Here is a 21992-nt window from a genome sequence, read left to right on the forward strand (position 1 = left end):
TCTTAAATATTAAATATACAAACAAAATGGGAGACAAAGAAACTCAACGAGAATCACTGCTATATAAACTTGACTTGGCGAGATGATGAGCCACTCCATTACAATTCCACTAAATATACGAAATATTGCACTCTTATAACTTGAAAAACAGCTTCTTAATATCAGAAGCAACAAACTCGAGACTTGAAAAATCCTTTGTCCTTCCATTGTAGGCAGCCACAACCTCCAAACAGTCAGATTCCACTTGTAACCGATTGCATCCAACATTCCTTAAGCCTGCTCAAATTGCAAATAGCTCCACTGGAAATCTCCACTAGCCTGGCAATTGTTGCAGTTATGCTACTAAGGTCATGGAAAACTTTGTTCTTATCGGTAAGTGGGGATTTGCCAGAAAATTCCTTTTCACATGCTTCAGCTGCACCGGCAGCATCGTTCATGCCTTGCTCTGCAAACTTAGGGTTACCCAACTTAAAACCTTGACTAGCTTCTGGGATATCAGCCACCAGAATTGTATGGTAAAAGGTAGCACAAGATTTTAAAGTTTGGTCACTGGGGCTCTGCTTAAGCAGCTCGTTGATTCTGTTCGCGGTGTCAGTTGCTTTAGCCTTGGCCATGTCAACTGTGATGAACCCTAAGCCGGCCATATCCGCTTTCGTGCTTCGAGGGTTCGATTTGAGAGAAGAGACCCAGAGATTGTAGTTTGGTGTTTTTTTACAGGTTTGGTCGTTAGATTAGCATCCATTGGAAAGATCACAGCCCTACTGCAATGGCTTAAGGGAAGAAAGATTAGAACTAGACAAGCTAGTTGGATGAGCCATGTTGAGTACCTCATTTTCGCAAGACAAAAATTGGTTTAAGAAGTTTGTTGTTGCTTATGTAAGAGTTGATGACGTTGAGAAATTGAATGGTGTGTGTGACCTCAATTTGGATGCTTATCTCTAACTAGGCCTGTTTGATTCGCGTGAAGGAATTGATGGGAAATTAAGTGCAAAATTTGGTTAGTCATGTAAATGGCACCCCATTAAAACAACTAATTGTGAATGAATATACATTAGAGTTGTCGTGTATGCATAATTATTCATCTTTGAATTTGATAATATTAATAGCGCATTCATTTATTTTTCATTTCTAATATAAATTTAATGGTAGGTAACAATGATTTGTGTAAAACAAGAATATAAGACACAAATGTATACTGCAACTTTTCCTTTTAGGATAATTTACCCTAAAAAAGTTTGGAAGCTTTGTAATAACATGTATCCACCCGCCTCCATTACCAATATGAATGATTGGTTGATGAGGATGTCAGCTTTAGATAATGATGATCTTTTTTATCTTAGTAAAATTCTAATTATTTGTGGCAAATGTGGAATGACACAAATAATTTTATTTTTAAACATATTAAACCTCATCCAACTTGTTGTTTGATGACAACAACTACAATTGGTAAAGAGTTCTAGAAGGCTAATTTGAAACAGAAACCAAGGAAGACTAAGATATCAAGCAACACCATTAGTAGGAAAGCACATGCTGAAGACTTTTATAAGCTTAATTTTGATGGGTCGGTCGATGACACTTCTGCTGCTGCGGGTTTTATAATCAGAAATTATCAAAGGCAACCTTTTCTCGTGTGCTTGGTAGCTTGGACCAAACACTATCACCATGGCTAAAGCTCAGGCTCTCTGGGATGCTTTGGCTTTGGCCAAACAACGTCAAATCAGAAAAATTGTGGTGGAAGGGGACTGGAAAGTTGTCATTGATGCAGTTTTTTGGAAAAGTGTGCAGTTCCATGGGGAATTAGCTTCATTGTTGATGACATTAAATGGCTTGCCTTATCATTCGAGCTGGTAGAATGAAATAATGTCTACATGGAAGCAAACTTCACAAGGGACGCCATCAATTCCCTTCGGCATAATTGTACAAATTTATATATTTGGGATGGGTGTGTTCCTACCCAAGCAAAAAAAGCTCTCTTGTATGATTCTTGAGGCCTTAGGGGTCTCCAAGGTTTCTCTTTATTTTAATATTCTTTCTTCCTAAAAAAAAAAAAGCCATGTGATGTGCACATTACAACAAATTATCATAAATAATGTAGTCCAAATTCGTCTTTGGTGAGAATCGAACCTAAGATATTTCACTTACAAATAAAGATAAATACTACTAGACCGTAGTACTAAGTGCCGAAACGTTGCACACTATTTAGTTACCTACAAAATTAACCGCGGAAAAATCAATCGGCCTAGTCTGAAGATTTTCACTGGCCGCGTAATGTAACAAAAGCCCATGGGAAGCCTGCCATTGCGGCCCAATCCTACCCGCGCAAGTCCCGATTGGATCCTATAAAACTGAAGTCGGATCCGTTGTGATTGCTCATGACGGTCTGACCCGAACCGACCCGATTGGAACGCGTCGAGTCTCGACGCAGCAAACAGCAGATGGATAATCTGTGCTTCCCTCTGAGTTTTACTCATTACACTCTCACAACGAAAGGACTTCACTTTGTCTTTAATCTCCAAGTCTTTCTCTTCCGAAATTCAAGCTCCAGTCTTGGCGCTAGGGTTAGGGTTAGGGTTAGGGCACGCAGAACTTCGTAAAGCTGGATAGGTACAGAGTAGACCGCTATGGCGACAACGACGACGGCGACCACCACCACCACCAGGACTCGGTCCCCTACCGTCGACCCTCTCGCTTCTCCGACGCGCCCATGAACCACCAGAGCCACCACACTCGCCGCAGCCCTCCTAACTATCGCGGCGGAGGAGGTCGTGGTAGTGGTGGTCCACACCGTGGCTTCGACACCCCGCCTCGCGACTCTTCCGGTGGGTTCCGGTCATTTGGGGGCGCCGGCGCCGGCGGTGGAGGGTTTGGCCCGAACTACCAGGACCCACCTCCGCTATCGGGTCAGAAACGAGGTTTTACTCGTGGAGGTTCTCCAGGTGCGTTGTTCTGATTTTCTTTAATTTTCTTTAATTGGGATTTCACGTTGCAGTTTTCAAGCCTCAGAGCACATTAGAAGTTGGTGAAAAATGAAATTTATTTGCTGCAGCTTTGATGAATTTTGTTGCATTTATGTTGTGTTTTGCTTAGAGGTCGCACTTGGTGCGATGGCAAGTGCCTTCGCCCATGAGCGGTAGGTCTCGGGTTCGAGACTTGGGAGCAGCCTCTCCATAAATGGGGTAAGGCGAGCCGACATTCACCTCTCCCAGACCCTGCGTAAAGCGGGAGCCTTGTGCACTGGGTACGACCTATGTTGTGTTTTGCTTGAGCTAAGTTTATTAAGCAGTTTCAATGTACTTAACTCGTGGGAAGATAGATTGTAATGTTAGTCAATAGCAATTAATGTTTGATTTTTGCCCTAAAATCTTGCTCAAGTAGCTAAAAGGCTGTATCTTTTGGTTTTGTTTATGCTGTAGTTACTTTCTGCGTTGCTCATGAGTTTGAATATCTTTCAGATCGTTTCGATAGAGGCAGCTTTGCCAAACTATTTATTGGATCAGTTCCTAGGACAGCCACCGAGGAAGATGTAAGTTAGCCTAATTATTACTGTACCAAAATGCCCGATATATGTTGTTGTTGGACTTTTCCGTATGTATGAAATGGTGCTATGTTTAAATTGAAACGTTTACACCATGGTGTTTATGCATGTTGGTTTTATACGATGTCAGATTCGTCCTGTGTTTGAAGAACATGGAGAAGTGATAGAGGTTGCTCTGATCAAAGATAAGAAAACAGGACAGCAGCAAGGTACGTGTGTGCGTAATTTTATTATATAATTGTTATCAGGAATATCTTATTTCAGGTAATCTGAGAGGCAGATGGGAGCATGCCAAAGCTCACCTTATCTCACTTTGTTTTCGCAACAAGTTTCACACTTGTTGGTTTTGCTTGCAACCTTTTATTCATGTCCGTCCTCTCAAAGAAGAAGAAGGCAAGACATGTAAACCAACTAAAAACCAGTTTTCGAATAGCTGTTGGGATCTTGGAAGACACTTAGGTCATGCGCTTCTGATAGTGGCTGCAGCACCGGTGGCATTACCTAACAAATTATTTGTAATGGGAGTGTCTGTTGCCATAGCTGTTGCTTGTTTATGTTAGGATGTTTAGAAGTGCAACTGTTGTACAGAAAATTGACTCAGAACATACATGGTTTATTGCTTTTGACTAGTATTAATCATAATGTAATTTGGAGGATTTCTTTGGTTTATTCTTATCTTGGTGAACGCGGGAGTGCTTTGTGTGAATGACTTGGAATGTCATGTATCACTTTATGAGATTGACAGGATGTGATGGATGTGAAGTTGGATGTTCTGGAAGAGATGGATGATTATTGGATGGATTGTGTGAGTTTATTGGTTTTACATCTTTCACTATCTAAGTTTCAGCGTGTTTTCATGTGTGCACATGGGGATGGATATTTCAATATGGTGGTTTTATGCCCCCCTATTTGTACACATTTTAAGATGTCAATATGTGGCAGAACTAGATTTATTTATTTGTTTATTCCTGGTACGGTCTCATGATGGTTGTATGCATGGCTAATACCTCCTTTTGGAGCATGAGATCCGATTTGCATTTGGATGTGTTAGTTGAAACTTAGTTGTCTCTTTATGATGCTGATGTGCCACCATAAGGAAAATGTGGTTGTGTGTTGTTACCTTATTTGAAGTTGGTACTCTTGAGTAGGTCTCATGTGGCTCATGTTTTGAGTAGTGTTGACTTAGCAAGACACTTTCAGCACCGGACTGATGTTTATTCTTGTAAGGTTATGTGTGGTTGAGGTTTGTAATATTTCTAGGGCAAGTATTTTGTTTGGCCTTGTGGATTTTTATATTAGTTTTATCTGTCCTTGTAGTAAATTTACTTTGTAGAATTGAGGGATCTTATTGTGTAGTGCAACTGAGTTTTCTGGTTATGGAATTCCATCTCTAGTTAGGGATTTCCAACTTTAGAACTGATCTTGTTCCCACTCCCAAGTGAAAGGAGGCGCTGAGCAAGTATTGCCTTTGTTTTGTATCTTCATAAATTAGTATTCTCTATAATTTCCTTATAGTCTTTTATTGAAACTTACCTCCCCTGTGAATGCATGAAAGCGTTGGAAAAACAACTCTGAAGGTTTGGTATAGGAATATTGCGTCAAATCTTCTACACTTTCTGATGCTGTGTATATCTTGAGTTTGTAGTTTTCCATTTCTGTTTGTGGGTGAATGTATGAGTTTTTTTTGAGTTGCGAATTTCGGCCATCAATCTGGCTGATTTTTTTTGTTTATCATATCCATGTGGTTCTGAGTGTCAAGACTTGCATTGGGCAATACAATCTCATTCGTCGACTTGTTGGTAATGTGAAAGTTCATCATATATTTGGTGAAGTTAGTGAGGCAATGGTAGACTTCTGATTTATGTCTTTGGTTATGGTGTAGCTGAACAGTCTTTCTCTGGGATTGGTTGTATCGTAGGATACAGTTGTTAATGGCAGAAAATGAGTTACTTTTTCTTTCAATTATTGGTTTGCTTGAATGATCTTGTCATCCCTTATTGTGCTGAGGTTTATCACCTACAATATTAGTATATAGAGGACTCTTGGCTTGTCTAGAGATTTGACTGGTAGTGTGACGTGGGAGGTGGAACTTAATCCAAGTTTTCACATCCAGAATCATAGTAACAAGGGCATACTCAAATAGTTCTCACGCAAAGCTTGTATAATTTCCTTGGTTTGGCTTCTGAAGATTGTATTTGTGGCCTCCAAATTCCCCAATCGATGCTTCATAATTGTTGGTACACTCATGAACTGGCATGGTATGAACATGTGCATATATTCGTTCCAGACTTGTTATTGATTGTTCTAAACTATTCCTATGGAGAGTTCCTCAGGTCTGATTCTTCCTGGACATTGCTTTGATAATGTCTGCTAGTTCATTGTAAACTAAGCAGGGGACTTTGTATTGGCAGATAGTTTACGGTGTACTAAGCAGGGGCCTTTACATACTTGTTTGTAATGACTAAATAGGATGTTGAATAAGCAGTGATATTTATCATATAGGACGCTCTTCTGAAATCAACTTTTCGTTTAAATCTGACTGGTGTGTCAGATGAAAGATCTTACTTTTGAGACAGCCAATCTGGCGTGAGATGGCTTGTGTGGTGGCTGTTTTATCAGGATATTCCTTTCGAGGATGCTTTCTGATGTAAAATGCTTGGGATTTGATATTCATCCATATCTGGATTTACAAAACTTTTGATGAATGGTGTATTTTGATGGTATATGAATGTTACTTTGATGTTTAATTTTGTGATTTATTCCAATTAGAGGACAATCCTGAAATCAAGTTTGCATTGTTGTCCTTTTATTTTTTGATGTTATAGTTTCTTTTGGCTCTTCAAGCTTCCCACCATTATGAGCCAAATTTGGTACATGAGAAGCATATTGAAAAAATCTGATGGATGAAGCTTTTTTTTTTTTTTTTAATGCACTTGTTCTACCTAGCTAAGGACCTCTGGGTTTAATGATTGTGCCCCGTGTGAATGAGCCATTAATATTATTAAGATAACAATCTTGTTTGAAGCTGTAGTATTGATAACTTATGTTATTTGGAAAGAAAGGGTTTGACAAATACCTTTCTTTTATACCGATATGATCTTGAAACGCCACAACCATGGATTGTTTACGTGTTTTGGGTTGTTCCTAGATGTGTGGTTTAAGGTTATGGGTTCTCATACCGTTTTTCTAGCCAATGCTCTCCCTCTTGCTTGTACATGCACTAAGGAATATGATGTGCGTGATATATCATTTATATTTTTAGTTGTTTCTTTTGAAATGATAGTTTGACTAGCTTATTAGCTTGTGAATACAAGGTTCCATGTGTGTGTTTTTAAAATTTTTCAATGGGAATTTTATTATGGATATCGACCTAGCTACCAATCTTTGGCTTTTTTACAAGGGTATAAGTTGCACATGCAGGTTGTTGTTTTATAAAATATGCAACCTCAGAAGAAGCTGGTAGGGCAATTAGAGCTTTGCATAATCAACATACTCTTCCTGGGGTAAGTTTGTTTTACCGTTTGATTTTCAATCGTCTTGTAACTAATTTATGGTTGTTCCGCACTCTTGTTACTCCAGGGAACGGGTCCTATCCAAGTCAGATATGCCGATGGTGAACGAGAACGCCTTGGTAATTGTCATCTCAGCATGAATGTTTGATTGTTCCATTTTATGTGCAAATTGTATCATGAAATGTGTATAGCCTTTTTAGACACACTTTCCCAAATATTAGATACAGTGCTGGGTCATATCTTGGCTTGAGTTGGAGCCACTTCTTAGAGGACATGATAAGTGAGAAGGAACCTCTTTCAACATAACAGTAATCTTGTGCTTGATTTTTCTTGATCTCTTAAGCCCTTACTAACCTATGAGTGGTCCTCAACCAATTATGCTGTTACCTTTGGTTTTATATTTTTTCATCAAGACCATAGTGTGAATGAGGTGGTATCCATGGGGGAACTTTTGTATATCCTCTGTATTTGCACACACATATCTAATTAATTTATAGTTTTTCCCTTGTTGATGTCAACCCTTTTTTGATGGCAGGTGCGGTTGAGTACAAATTATTTGTGGGATCACTGAACAAACAAGCTACGGAAAAGGAAGTTGAGGAAGTATGTTGTACACCAATATCTGTTATCTTCTAGCATTATTATTTTCCAGTCTTCTTTTCTCATCTTGAAACAAATTAGATCTTCTCTTTATTTTAGAACCACAATCCTATTTTTCCTTTATAGACATGTCCATTTCTAATTCAGAGGAGATTTATATACTCTCAACTTAAAGCAAAAGAATCTTAACTTCAGTTTATTTTAGTAGAGTAAATGTTACAGTTGGAAGTTATAAATGCAGCTGGAAAAAGAAAGAAACCAATTGCTGTTTTCTGTTTGCAGATTTTTTCACCATTTGGTCAGGTTGAAGATGTTTACCTCATGCGTGATGAATTGAAGCAGAGTCGTGGTGTGTTTATTAGTCATATTTAAAATTTCAAATATAAGGATAGCACTTTATATGAGATTTATGCATTCTTTGAACTGTTCATGTTTAGGATGTGGATTTGTAAAGTACTCCCAGAGAGATATGGCATTGGCAGCTATAAATGGTCTTAATGGGATATATACAATGAGAGTGAGTGTTTTCTTGTCTTTTTCTTTGGAATTACTTTAGTATAATACCGTGTTATTAAATGCTTTCCTATTATATCACACATATTTCTATTCCTGCACCTCAGGGTTGTGATCAACCACTAACTGTCCGGTTTGCTGATCCTAAAAGGCCTAGGCTTGGAGATTCAAGGTTTCTTCCTCTTTGTTTTTCTTAGACGTGCCTTGAGGCTTCTCTATATTTTTTTGGCCACTGGTTAAATCTTCTTGAAGTATAAACTTTGATCTTATTGTTTGTTGGAGTGATTTAATTGATTCTTTTTTATATTTAGCAATGTGCAGATATCAATTTTTGTAACGGATTCCTAGATGCTTCTGACATTGTTCTTGTTTAGGGGTCCTGCATTTGGGGGTCCAGGTTTTGGTCCTCGATTTCAAGCCCCAGGGCCCAGGTAATCCCCACAGTCATCTGAATACTGTTGTGAAGTTTTTTGTGTGCATTCTCTTTGTTGTAGCCATTTGCATTCTTTGTTTCTAACTTACTCCAAACAGACCAATGCCTAACTTTGGCGATCCTATGCGCGATCAAATTCCAACTAATACTTGGCATCCAATGAGTCCACCAAACTTAGGATCATCCACCAATCCTGGTAGTCGTGGCTTTGGGGGCAATTTGCTTCCTTGGTCTGGAGACATGCCGTTTCCCTTGAATTCAGTAAGAATAATTCAATGATTTTGCAACATTGCTCCTCTAAGAAATGTCCCTTTTCTTGTGTTCACGTAAGACATCCAGGGAAGGCATACAGATGCCTTAAGTAACGCATCTGTAGTGATTCTTGATTGGATGGTATTACCGTAACCTTTTCATACCATCTGCAGCTGAAGATGAAAGGGTGGCTGCTGGGGCGTTGTGATTTTATTGTTTATATTCATGATCTATATGATGCTAGTTTCTTATTAGAGTTTTTTGTTTTAAGTGTGCTTAATGCCTTTAAAAATCTAATTATTTGCTCCTCGAATTTTTAGGGTGGCCATGGCGGCTCTGCAGAGGGTCCTCTTCCTGGAATGGCTGTTTCGTCTTCTTTAACATCACAAAAGGTACAAGGTGTTAGAACTTTATTTTAATCTACGTGGTAGTCTAAAGTCGAAATAATTATTTCTTATTTACCCGTATTTCAGTGTGGTTTGATTGGATCTGTTTCAGAGTTTTAACCAGTCTATGCCACATGTTGGCCAGCAAATATCTCCATTACAGAAGCATATTCAGTCACCTCAGCATTTGCCACCACCCCTCCAACAGCACCGTCAAACTTCGGCATCATACACACAAACACAAACAGTACGGCAGCTTGGTCAGGCTCAACTTCCTCATTCTGCTGGTCAAACACCGTTTAGTCAAGCATTACCGTCACAACAGTTTCTTGGCTCGGGTGGACAGTTGTCTGTTCCTCAGCCTGAGGCTCAGAAGAATGCGCCTTCTGCTACAGCACTACCAGCCCCTTTGAATATCAGCTTACAACCTCGGCCCATGCCCACTGCATCAAATCAACAGCAGCCTGGTTCTGCTCCTGCTCAGCAACAACTGATTCAGCCTCTTCAGCAGTCACCCTCTCCGTTAGCTCAGATGCTGTCGCAACAGACACAAACTCTGCAAGCAAGCTTTCAATCATCTCAGCAGGCGTTCTCCCAGCTCCAACAACAGCTGCAGCAAATGCAACCTTCAAATCAGGGGTTGGCAATGCATCAGAATCCCCAGGCTAACAAACAGCAACAGGTATTTGAAAATTAGTCAATTGTTGTCTTGTAGGAGTATGTGGTAATTGGATGTGCCAGATGCGCTACCATGAGGATTGTAAATTTAGTTGCTTAAATGGATTGATTGCACAACTTGTGGCTATAGAACTGTAGAACAATGCTGTTTTGATTGCCAAAATATGGCTAAAGCTAGGTCGTCACCTGTAAGTGGTGCGATGTGTGGCCCGAGCATAGTGATAAGTGAGCAAGGGTCGCTGTATCTCCATTGGCACCTGAATGCAGTGTTAAATGAGCAAGGGGGCTGTAGAAACTTATTTTTGAATGACTTTACTCAAAGTTGTTTGGAAGCATCTGCTCACATCAACAAGAGAGTGGAATACACTTAGGAACGTGGAATATAGGAACCTTAACTGAAAAATCTATGGAAGTAGAGGTTCATTTTTTTGCCACTTTGTTTTTTATTCGTTTGTATCTGTAACTGTGGTTAGCAAGCTGTGCTTTTTAGCTTCTGCATACATTTGCCCCACAAGTATATGTTGGTTGCCTGTCAACCGGATAATCATTTTGACCTGCCTGCTGCTGATTTTATAATACCATTCGTATATCTCAGAGTTTGAAGTTTAAGCCCTATACGATCTTTGCATTTGGCTGGTTGCCTGTCAACCGGATAAAATTGTCTGTGATGCTCTATTGCTTCTTCTAGTTGTCTTAACCAACTCCAACCTTGGAAGCTGAACATTATATTTGTTCCTGCAGTCTCAGTGGATTGGGGTTGCATCGCATACAGTTGCCAGCACTACTGCTTCCACACCGGCGGTGGATGTGCTTTCAACCGCATCTGTTGCTCCAGCTATTCCCGGATCCCAGGCTATAGCTCCTGCAAAATGTGTTTGGACAGAGCACACCTCCCCAGATGGATACAAGTACTATTATAATAATGCAACTGGTGAAAGCAGGGTAAGGATTTTGTCACTCAGATTCCCTCTTTTCGGGCTTTTGACTTCAATTAATGCTGCTCATGTGACTTGTAGTGGGAGAAACCTGCCGAACTTACATTGTTTGAGCAACAGCAGCAACAAAAGGCGCCAGTTCAGCAGCCTCATGTCCCATCGCTCCCTCCAAATCGGTCTGCACAGCAAATTTCTCAAACGCAACAGCTGCATCATCAATCTCAGCTTCAACCACAGCTCCGGACTAACTTGCAGTTACAACAGCCCTCATTTTCTTCATCGGTCAGTGTTTCCCCATGGTTTCTCAAATGTTGAAGATTTGATTGTGATTACTAACTCATTACTTTGAATTCCAGTATCAGGCCTCTGGAATTATAGGTCACCAAAATGTTCAGGTAAATTTCGCACCTACTATTACCCAAATAATTCACATTCGCAAGAAAAATAAAAATATAGAGTTTTCCCTAAACAGTCCATTTTTTAATTGGTTCTTTTCATCATTTGTATCTCCAGGAAGGAAGTTATTCACAATTATCCACTCCTAGTTCAGTCGGTGATCCTTCACGCTACCAACAGGTATTCGGTTTTTAAATCCAGGTGCTCAGTGTATTTTAAGCATCACAAATTAACTTTAGTTCTCTGTTTCTGCCAAGGGGCTTCAGGCTGCTCAGGAGTGGATGTGGAAGAATAAACCAACAGGTTCTAATCAATTATTTTCGTTCAAATTCTGATGTCAGTTTGGGTTTTACTAGCCGACCTAGCAAGATAATGGACTCGTAACGGTTAAATTGGAAAATTCCTAGAAAGGGCTAGGTTTATTGTGTCTATTTAGAATGAGAAGAAATGTCAAATGTTCCTTCATGGCTGGTCTTGTGCATGGTCACAAACTGACACTCAGATTCGGTTCTTATGCGCTGAGCATTTGTCTCCTGTTTTAACCCCTTTCTAAATTGGTGAACATATTTTCGATCTCCAGGGGCTTGAAGTGGTCAAGCAGAATGTAAGGTGGCACGTCGTCAGCAAAAGAATTGATGCTTGGAGGAAGCCGAGCGATAGCATAATTGTATGAATTTTGATCACGATGCAGCCAAGGGTCCTTGTTAGAGCTTGAAAATGTTGAGTAGGATGTGTGTAGTGTAGTGGAAACGTTCTTCGGCCCTTCAGTTCCATTTTTGTGAGCCTTTTTTTTACTGTTTACAGTTACTGGCTCACTGAATTGAACGTGTACCGTTAGCCTAAAATCGAGTTGTAGGATATAATTGTAAAACATAGAAATCCGATAATTATCAGATAAACATTAGTTTAGCTTGTACTTAAACCCAAAAAATAAAATATTTGGTAGATAATATGTCATTAGCTTTGCCATAATTAGCATTACAAAGCTAACTAATTGAGCCTTCCACTGTAGGAAAGTGGTTTACCACTTTAGGCTAAGAGGTCAATTGACACTTCGGCAAATTCCTACGAATCTCTCCGTTCATCCCAGTAACTACTCCCAAGCTTCCACTCTTCCCATTTTTACCATAGAATCTTTGAAGTCTCCGAAGAAGGCGGACGGGTCTTGTGCGTAGGTTTCTACCAGTTCACGCGTTTGATCATCTCTGGTCGTGATATTCTGGTCGGAAAGCAGCAAACCCTCCCCGGAGAGAAGGTTAAGATAGTACTGGTCGTCAAATGTTGCTGGGGTTGCAAGGTCAAGGTTTGCCAGCGTGTTGATGTCGGATTCTGAGCACAGCTGCCGCAGCAACTGAATGTATTCAAGAGCCGTGGTGGAGCCTTGTAGGCGGGCGGTGAAGGTGGTGCAGCGGGCTTTTCCCATCGTATGTGCACCTGCGGCAAACAGAGGAAAATTTCGGTCTTATTTTTTCACTCAGATGAAGCACAATACAAACAAACAATCAATTGAAGCAAGTTGAGAGTACCAGAGAGTGCAACCATGTCCTTCAAGGCTTCAAGCAAAGGTTTACATTGCGGAACTTGGAAAGCAGTTGTGCAACAGTAGAATTTGGGCCTGTATGTTGTTATTTGCTAACGATTGGCTAGCAGTGAAGCTGCCCTTCCTTCCCATTTGACCATCCTAGCTAGGTCAACCAGACTGCAGGTTCAAACTCAAATTTTTAGTCGAAACTCGAAGGTAGTATATCTAGGCTTCCTGAATAGTCTTCCAGTTGCATTGAAACATGAAATATGTAGCTCTTAGCGCACACACCACAACGATGGAGTCTCGGACAGCAACTGCAACAACGTCAAACTGTTTGAGGGCAAACAAGTTCAAGATCCTGTTTTATCGCATCAATCGCTTCAAAACCCCTCAGAGTTAAAGTTAGGCGCTGCTGTTTTTTCACCAACAATGTTCTCATTGTCATCTAGCAATGCTGAAGCATCGCAGCCCTGCACAATTCACATCATTTAAAAAAAAAAAAAAAATATATATATATATATATATAGCAATATGATAATGTATAAAATAGTGGAAACAAGAAAACATGCATTAGCAAAGCAGTCGTGGAAATGGAGACGAAGCAGAGAGGCTGGCATTCTTGGGTCTTCAAACACATCGGGTCTGACCCCAGCAGCTGCATATATTATGGCCTCTGCTTCCGGGCATCTATTGTTGTACACATCATTTCCCAAGAGGTCACCACAATCCTCATCTCCATATCCTCCTCCTCCTCCTCCTCCCATGGTTTTCAGCATGATTGCAAGAACAATCGCAACGTTGAGAATAGTGAAAAGAGAGCCAACTTCGTGGCCATATTGTGTTCTAGCTGTTCTCTATTCTCTCAGTACTTTAGGGTGTGTGAAAAGGGGAGTTAGGGTGGTAGAAGTTTCTGTATGATAAAGAAGTTGAATGGGAGGGGTTTAGTAACATCTAGCAGAGATTTGGTCACTGAGGTTTGGTGTTTGAGTCTGTGAAAGAGGTCTGAAGGGTAAAATGGGTACGGACTATTATCGGTTGTTTAAGTGTAAAGATTTTGTTGATGCACAAAATCAGTGGGGACTTTGGTACAACAGAAAATGTTAAGTTTGTGACCTTCGCTAGATTGCTCCGGTCACTAGTGTGGATAAGTATGTAAATGGATAGAGACAGGGAAGCAAACACAAGATGTACGTGGTTCACCTAGATTGGCTACGTTCACGGAGTAGAGGAGTTCTCATTAATTGTGAAGGGTTTACACAAGTACATAGGTTCAAGCTCTCCTTTAGTGAGTACAAGTGAATGATTTAGTACAAATGACTTTCGAAAATATTGTGAGAGAATGATCTCTATTTATAGAAGAGAGTTTCTAGTTTCATTCTGACATTGACACGTGTCGTGTAGTGATTGACTTCTGATGTTGACACGTGTTGTGCTATGATTGGCTTCTGATGTCGACATGTGTCCCGTTGTGATTGGCCTCCTGGTTGGAGGGAAACTCTTCTGGGTCCTTGACGGTATAACGTTGATTGGTGCTCAGTAGTTTCGGGATTGGTCAAGTATGGTACAAACAGTGCTCCCCTAAGTTCCAGAGTGAGGGAAGCTCCTCAGTTGGGGACTTGCAAGATCCAAGCCATTGAGTAATCACGAAACTTCTAAGTACCGAAATGTGATATCATTTTCATTTGCCTTATCTGTCTCATATGTAGATGTGACATCTTCTCTGGAAGTACTTTTCCTCCATTCAGGGGTGGTATCTTTAACCGATGAAGATGCACAAGGTAATGTATCAATTTCACTTGAAGCTTACTTGTAGTTTCGGGCTTGATCAAGTGCGATACAAACCCTATAGTAAAAGTCCCCCAAGTCGCCGAGCTAGGAGATTTACCGAAGGAGGTAACAGACAAGGTAAACAATCAAACTTCCAAGCAAGCAACTTGGATCAGAGGTTCGACTTCGGCTTCCGGTTGATTGTTCTCCTTCTCCTTGTGTCGTAAACAACAACAAGGATAAGGAGAAGCAAATGGAGAAGAGATGATATGAGATACTTTTGCTTTTGAAGAAGTAACTTTCCACAGGCTTATTCTTGAACTGGGCTGGAGGGTTTTCTGGTTTCCTCCAGAGTATAAGGCCGACTCAAGAATCTGAGGGTTAAAACAAGTCCTTCAAATATAGAGTACGTTCGACCCTGATAATATGGGATACTTTTACTGTTGACAAAGTAGTGGATGTATCGACATGTGTTCTATTACGCTTGTCTCCACATCCTTCCTTGTATCCTTCTCACTTGCCCTATCTGTTCCTCAGGCAGATGTGGTATCTTCTCTGAAAGCATAAGATGTTAAAGATGAGTACTCGAGAGCAATGCCAGGTAAGTAATCAGGCAATGGGTTCCAGGTAGTCAGTTCCAGGTAGTCAGTTCCTGACTGGAAGCTTGATTTCAAGTGCTGACTGATTGCTCTCTTTCTCATTGTCTTGCAGGTAAGAACAAGGCCAAAGGAAAAGACATGGAAAAAGCATGATATGGGATACTCTTGCTTTTAACCCTGATGATATGAGATACTCTTACTCTGATATGGCTTGTTTGCAGAGGTATTATCGGGAGGAAAAGAAGCTGAGTATTTCGAGAGACTCTGCTGAGAGTGCCCTCTCGGATGTGAAGAAAAGTTGAGCATTTTTTTTATTTGCAGGTCTGCCTGGCTGTGGATGATGGAGGTCGACATATATAGGAGTCTCCCTAACAACAAGTAGTAGTGTTATTCCTTTACCCTTCTTGGTCATAGCAATGTAGAGGGAGTTGCAAGCTTCGCGTGTTTTAACTTTGTCAGAGCACTTTGAAAAAGTGGTTTGTGGTATCTGGAAAGCTGATGTTGCGTGTGAAGATTGCAGACAAGCTTTATCTAAGGAAATTTGGCTCTCGAAGTTTGGAGAGTGGTGCCTCTTCAGTTTTCAATCAAGAAATCTTGTCAGGGATCTGCTCTCGAGATTCAGAGAACGGTGCCTCTTTGATTTTTGAGAAAGTAATCCTGTTGGGAGTCTGACTCTTGAGATTCAGAGAGCAGTGTCTCTTCGATTTTTTGAGAAAGTAATCATGTTGAGAGTCTGGCTCTCGAGATTCGGAAGGCGGTGCCTCTTCGATTTTTGAGCACGTAATCCTGTTAGGAGTCTGGCTCTCGAGATTCGAAGAGTAGTGCCTCTTCAATGTTTGAGAAAGCAACTTGTTGGGAGTCTGACTCTTGAGATTCGGAGAGCAATGTCTCTTCGATTTTTGAGAAAGTAATCTTGTTGGAAGTCTGGCTCTTGAGATTCGGAGGGCGGTGTCTCTTTGATTTTTGAGCACGTAATCCTGTTGGGATCTGGCTCTCGAGATTCGAAGAGCGGTGCCTCTTCGATTTTTGAGCAAGCAATCTTGTTGGGAGTGTTTTCTCGAATGTGAGTAAAGGTTGGGCATTTTTGCTGGTTTGCCTTGCCATGGAGCACGAAGGTTGACACACTTTGGGACTTTCTAGTTATCAACCAGTGGTGCTGTTCCTTTACCCTTGTAGGTAATAATAGGGTATCTGGACCTTCAAAATTTATGTGTCTAACCTTTGTCAGAGATCTTTGGCAAAGTTATCTGTGGTACCCGAGGAGCTGATGTTGCATGTAGAAAGTGGTGCCTCTTCGATTTTTGAACCAACAGCCCTGTTGCCCTTTCTTTTATAAGGGCACCAATTGTGTGCAAGAAATACATTCAGAGAGTTATTGTTTGTACGAATTTTCCCCTTACTTCAGAGATTTATTGCACCTCATTTCTCATTCATCATTGCTGAGAATGTCTGGCCCATCCGACTGTCGTTTTGACTTGAACTTTGGTGAAGAGGCAGCCATGCCTTCTCAAGACAACATATAGCGCCCATTATTCTTATCCCCTACTGGTCCTCTTACCGTTGAGGACTCTGTGATGAAGAATGATATGACCGCTGCGGTGGTGGCTAGGAACTTTTTCACTCCCAAAGATAACAGACTACTTTCCAAACGGTCTGATGAGTTGGCTGTTAAGGATTCTTTGGCTCTCAGTGTTCAGTGTGCAGGTTTTGTGTCTAATATGGCCCAACACCTATTTGCTCGAACTCGCCAAGTTGAACCATTGGCGGCTGAAGTGATAAGTCTCAAATAGGAGATTAAAAGGCTCAAGCATGAGAATAAACAGTTGCACAAGCTCGCACATGACTATGCTACAAACATGAAGAGGAAGCTCGACCAGCTACAAGAATCTGATGGTCAGATTTTACTTGATCATCAGAGGTTTGTGGGTTTGTTCCAAAGGCATTTATTGCCTTCGTCTTCTCGGGCTGTACCGCGTAATGAAGCTCCAAATGATCAACCTTCGGTGCCTCCTCATTTTGGGGTTCTGCTTAGTGCTGAGGCTTCGAATAATCATCCTCTGGTGCCTCCTATTTCTGGGGCTCTGCCGACTGCTGAGACTTCTCCTAAGTAACCTTTGTGAAGGCTCCCTCTTGTTTGTTTATTTTGATTCATGTATATGTACATATTTGTAACTTATCGGAGATATCAATAAACAAGCTTTGCTTCATTTCAACGTATTGTGTTAAATACACCAAGGCCTTCTTCACTAAGTTCTTTGAATTTTTCATTTTGTTGAAGCTTGTATGTTGAAGCTTTGTGAGTGAAACATGTATGTTGAGATAGTGCTCCCTTAATTTCTCGAGTGAGGAAAACTTCTCGTTTGGAGACTTGAAAAATCCAAGTCACTGAGTGGTCGTGAGACTTCCGAGTATCAAGGTGTAGTAGCATATGGTAGAAGTCCCCCAAGTCTCCGGTCGAGGGAGTTGACGAATAAGGCATTTCCTTTCTAAGTGGTAGCCCAAAACTCTTTCTTCATATATATTTGTTATGAAAGTTGTTAGACCCAAAGAAGAGGAGGCCAAGGCAATTTATTTTCGAATTTTTTAATTTTTTAATTTCCGAATTTCCAAATTTTTTAATTTTTGAATTTCCGAGAAAGAAAAAAAAATATATATATATATATATATATTAAAGCTTTGTAGGTGAAGCTTTGGTGTTGAAGCTTTGTATGTGAAGCTTTGTAGGTGAAGCTTTGAGGTTGAAACTTTGTTGGGCACCATGAATTGATTTTGCTTCACACTATCTTGATCAAGATAATGTGAAGCTTTTGTGGGTGAAGCTTTTGTGGGTAAAGCTTTTGTGGGTGAAGCTTTTGTAGGTCAAGCTTTTGTGGGTGAAGCTTTTGTAGGTCAAGATTTTGTGGGTGAAGCTTTTGTAGGTGAAATTTTTGTGGGTGAAGCTTTTGTATTGAAGCATTTGTGGGTGAAGCTTTTGTGTTGAAGCTTTTGTAGGTGAAGTTTTGGAGTTGAAGCTTTGTAGGTGAAGCTTTGGAGTTGAAGCTTTTGTTGGGTACCATGAATTGATTTTGCTTCACACTATCTTGATCAAGATAGTGTGAAGCTTTTGAGAATTTGTAGTTGTCCTTCATTGATGAAGCTTTGTTGAATTTCCCTTTTTTTTTTTGGGAAACTAGAAATTTGAAAATGTGGGAGAGACAACATATACAAATTTTGCTTCCACACTGTTGAGCAAGAGATTGTGATGCAAGCCACACCTTATAGTAGTCGAAGGTTTGGATGAACCATATAAATTGAATTTGCTTCGAACAGTCTTGAATTTGCTTCGAAGGTTTGAGAATTGTAGTTGCCTTCTATTTATGAAGCTTTTGTTGGCACCATAAATTGGTTTTCCTTCACACTGTCTTAATCAAGAGTGTGTGAAGCTTTTGAGAATTGTGGTTGAACTCCTTTGATGAAGCTCTTGTTGGCACCATAAATTGGTTTTGCTTCACACTGTCTTGATCAAGAGTGTGTGAAGCTTTTGAGAATTATGGTTGCCCTCCATTGATGAAGCTCTTGTTGGCACCATAAATTGGTTTTGCTTCACACTATCTTGATCAAGAGTGTGTGAAGCTTTTGAGAATTGTGGTTAAACTCATTTGATGAAGCTCTTGTTGGCACCATAAATTGGTTTTGCTTCACACTATCTTGATCAAGAGTGTGAAGCTTTCTACGAGTTGTAGTGTTTATATTGTTACAGAGGGGAAATGTTTGAAGCAGATGCAATAGGGCTGAATAGCTTGATTTTCGTACGCCATGCATTGAAGTTGTTGTTGGCTTGCAATAAGACTTTGTTGGTGACTATAACTCTTGTTGGGCATAAGTGCTCCCCTAGTTGAGTTGTCAATCTTGAGGGTTTTTTTATTATCTGTGAATGCTAGGAGTTCACATGTACAAGTTGTACCACTCGTCTTCTGGTAGGTGGAATGAATGGTGAGTTGCTTTCATCACTTGGTTGGTGGTATGAATGTGAGTTCCTTCATCACCTTTCATCACTTGGTTGGTGGCACGAGGATGAGTTCCTTCTTCACCTGGTTGGTGGCATGAATGACGAGTTGCCAAATGATATTAGAGTACGGGTTGTACATTTCATCACCTAGTTGGTGGCATGAATGAGAGTACGGGTTGTACATTTCATCACCTGGTTGGTGGTATGAAGATGAGTTCCTTCTTCACCTGGTTGGTGGCAAGTTGCCAAATGATATTAGAGTACTGGTTATACATTTCATCACCTGGTTGGTGGCATGAAAGAGAGTACGGGTTGTATATTTCATCACCTGGTTGGTGGCATGAAGATGAGTTCCTTCTTCATCTGGTTGGTGACATGAGTGGCACGGTACCAAATGATATTAGAGTACGGGTTGTACATTTCATCACCTGGTTGGTGGCATGAAGGAGAGTACGGGTTGTACATTTCATCACCTGGTTGGTGGCATGAAGATGAGTTCCTTCTTCACCTGGTTGGTGGCATGAGTGGCAGGTTGCCAAATGATATTAGAGTACGGGTTGTACATTTCATCACCTGGTTGGTGGCATGAAGATGAGTTCCTTCTTCACATTTCGTCACCTGGTTGGTGAGAATAAGGGCAAGGTGTCTAGGCACATTGTAGCAAGTGTCGAATGACACAAAGTATGTTGAACCCTTTCAAAGCACATTTGGCTTATGTATGGATGTGTTGGAATGTATGATGTTTATGTATGAATGTGTTGGAATGTATAATGTTTATGTTAATTGATATGAGTGATGCTTATGAATGTTTTGCTATGTATGAAGGGATCCATGCTTTTGATATGTGAACCATGTTGGTTGTAACACTTAGTATCACACACTTTGTGTCAAAGTACGCATGTTGAAGCTCTGAGTTGGAGTATAAGGGTAGGTAAGCGTAGACCAAGTGTTCCAGTGCTAGGAACCCAAAAGACTCAGAAGAAGTTGTCTGAATTCCTTATTCTTTAAATATTTGCCAAATGGCTTATGTGACAAAAGATCCCAAGCAGTTGAGAGTCAAAACATTTGTAATGTGTATGCCTTATTATAATAGCATTTCCTTTAGTACCTAGTCATCCACTTTGAAAGAGTAAGGCTTGGCCCCATAGTCATAATAGTCGACGGTACGTTCACCCCTGGTTGTCTTGATACGAACTTTTATCCCTCTTGTTGTAATGGGCTTGCTGAAAGTAAAAATCATTCCTCTTACCAAGAGACAGATACGTTTGGTGACTTAACGAGTAGCTAAATGAGGCAGGAGATGATGCAATTGGTGTCTGAATGGCCAATATCTCCTCACTTGGTAGAACTTGACTTCCACTTCCCATTTGTTAATAGGGGTTAACCATATGGGGGTTCCCTTGATATGTCCTTGCTTCGACGGAGACGTGGTTGTAAGCATGTGCCATCACCTCAGAGTAAGTCTTTCAAGTGTTGGCATTGATCATGTACTTGAAGAAACAATCATGTAGGCCTGCTGTGAAGGCCTTGAGGGCACTCTTGTCATCTGCCTCAGCGCAGCGAGAATACTTATGGCTGAAGCGACCGGAATACTCTCGTAGTGACTCGTCTGGCTTCTGGCGAATAGTGTACAAGTCATCAGTTTAGAGCTCCGCTAGAGAGGGTGGAGGGGAAGAGAAGACATTGCTCTTCATCGGTGTGCATCCGATATGCCATGGTGGACTCAAAGAGGTTAAGGTGTTCAATTGGGTCATCTCTTCCAGTATAGAGTTGTAAACTAAGCTTTTGTTTTGTCTTCGCTTGGAGGGGGTGTCGAGGATCCTTCTTGTGAGAGGGCCAGACCTGGGTTGGTTCCAGTCAGGTATCTCAGCTTGACGTTCGGCCTTCAACTTGTTTACTTCCTTAATGAGCTATAGGACAAGGGGGTCCTGAGTAGAGTCATGTACCACTGGAATTTTCTTTCGTAAGTCTCTATCGCCTCTTGGAAGTAGGAAAGTTTGAGCAAGGGCATGTGGTTTTTCTTGGACTCACTGTACTGACTTCTAGGGCGAGTCTGTCGGAATACCTCAGAGTCCCCCGTACCTTCATGTTCCTCTGGGACCTGTCGTTCCTTCCCTAGATTGGCAGCTGACCTGGGTCGTGGTAAGGGACCGAGTCTTTCAAAAACCATTGGGTCATTGATCTTCGAGCATATGTAGAGAGGATTCTCTCGACGTTGCTTTAGGAAGTCTCAGCAGTCACGATAAACGGTTTTCGATCCTTCCAACCCTTCTACAATGAGGTGTCTTCCTCCACTTCTTCTACTTCAGGTCGAAACATCTGGGTTAAGAGAAGTCTCATATTGATCAATGTTTTGATGATTAGCCCGTTCCTCATTAGGGATACCCATGTCGAAGGGAGGTGACCCTCCGTGTTGAGGGGCACCAGATGATGGTTGATGTCCACAGGGGCAACGAGCTTGCGTGTTTGAGTATGCCTAGTTTCGTGGAGCGTCTCAAAGAGCTTCTCATACTGCTCTTGGAGAACCTCATTCTTCATTGCTATCTTGTTGTTCTGAGCTTCTAGCTCATCGACTTTAGCTTGAAGAGCAACCCTCTTTCCTTCATTCTTTCGTTGCTTCGCACTAGGTGCAATAGGGGTGTCATTCTGTGTACTGTGGCTTCCTTCGCTCTCCATGTTGGAGAGGGATGCATGGTCAAAAGAGAGTGTACGAATGGTGGAAATCAGCTTGGCAAAGCTGAAGATAGTGGGAATAAGTGTCGTTCCCACATATGGCGCCAAATGTTGATGCACAAAATCAGTGGGGACTTTGGTACAACAGAAAATGTTAAGTTTGTGACCTTCGCTAGATTGCTCCGATCACTAGTATGGAT

General features: G+C 41.0%; 2 protein-coding genes and 1 pseudogene across 5 annotated transcripts; 1 reads left to right on the forward strand and 2 right to left on the reverse strand.

Moving 5' to 3' along the window:
• Window positions 1-233: 233 nt before the first annotated feature.
• Window positions 234-644, reverse strand: LOC103403629 (cell wall / vacuolar inhibitor of fructosidase 1-like). The gene has a single exon (XM_008342475.1). It carries the CDS (start codon window positions 642-644, stop codon window positions 234-236), a length of 411 nt encoding a protein of 136 aa, XP_008340697.1.
• A 1728-nt stretch (window positions 645-2372) lies between these two features.
• LOC103403523 (flowering time control protein FCA-like) lies at window positions 2373-12197 on the forward strand. Of its 4 annotated transcripts, none has more exons than XM_008342362.4 (19): window positions 2373-2936; window positions 3453-3523; window positions 3666-3744; window positions 6956-7038; window positions 7115-7166; window positions 7583-7650; window positions 7930-7996; window positions 8085-8164; window positions 8268-8332; window positions 8535-8591; window positions 8692-8854; window positions 9166-9237; window positions 9344-9913; window positions 10651-10851; window positions 10926-11126; window positions 11201-11239; window positions 11358-11420; window positions 11498-11543; window positions 11821-12197. In XM_008342362.4, exons 1-19 carry the CDS (start codon window positions 2705-2707, stop codon window positions 11826-11828), a joined length of 2217 nt encoding a protein of 738 aa, XP_008340584.1. In that variant the 5' UTR covers window positions 2373-2704; the 3' UTR covers window positions 11829-12197. The 4 variants fall into 4 exon arrangements, with proteins under 4 accessions (XP_008340584.1, XP_008340585.1, XP_008340587.1 ...); XM_008342363.4 differs by having other exon boundaries at window positions 11507-11543; XM_008342365.4 differs by having other exon boundaries at window positions 9377-9913.
• A 40-nt stretch (window positions 12198-12237) lies between these two features.
• On the reverse strand, window positions 12238-21289 carry LOC103403630 (peroxidase 40-like; annotated as a pseudogene).
• Window positions 21290-21992: the final 703 nt, after the last annotated feature.

Source organism: Malus domestica, chromosome 16 (assembly GCF_042453785.1).
Source record: "Malus domestica chromosome 16, GDT2T_hap1".
NCBI classification, from domain to species: domain Eukaryota; kingdom Viridiplantae; phylum Streptophyta; class Magnoliopsida; order Rosales; family Rosaceae; genus Malus; species Malus domestica.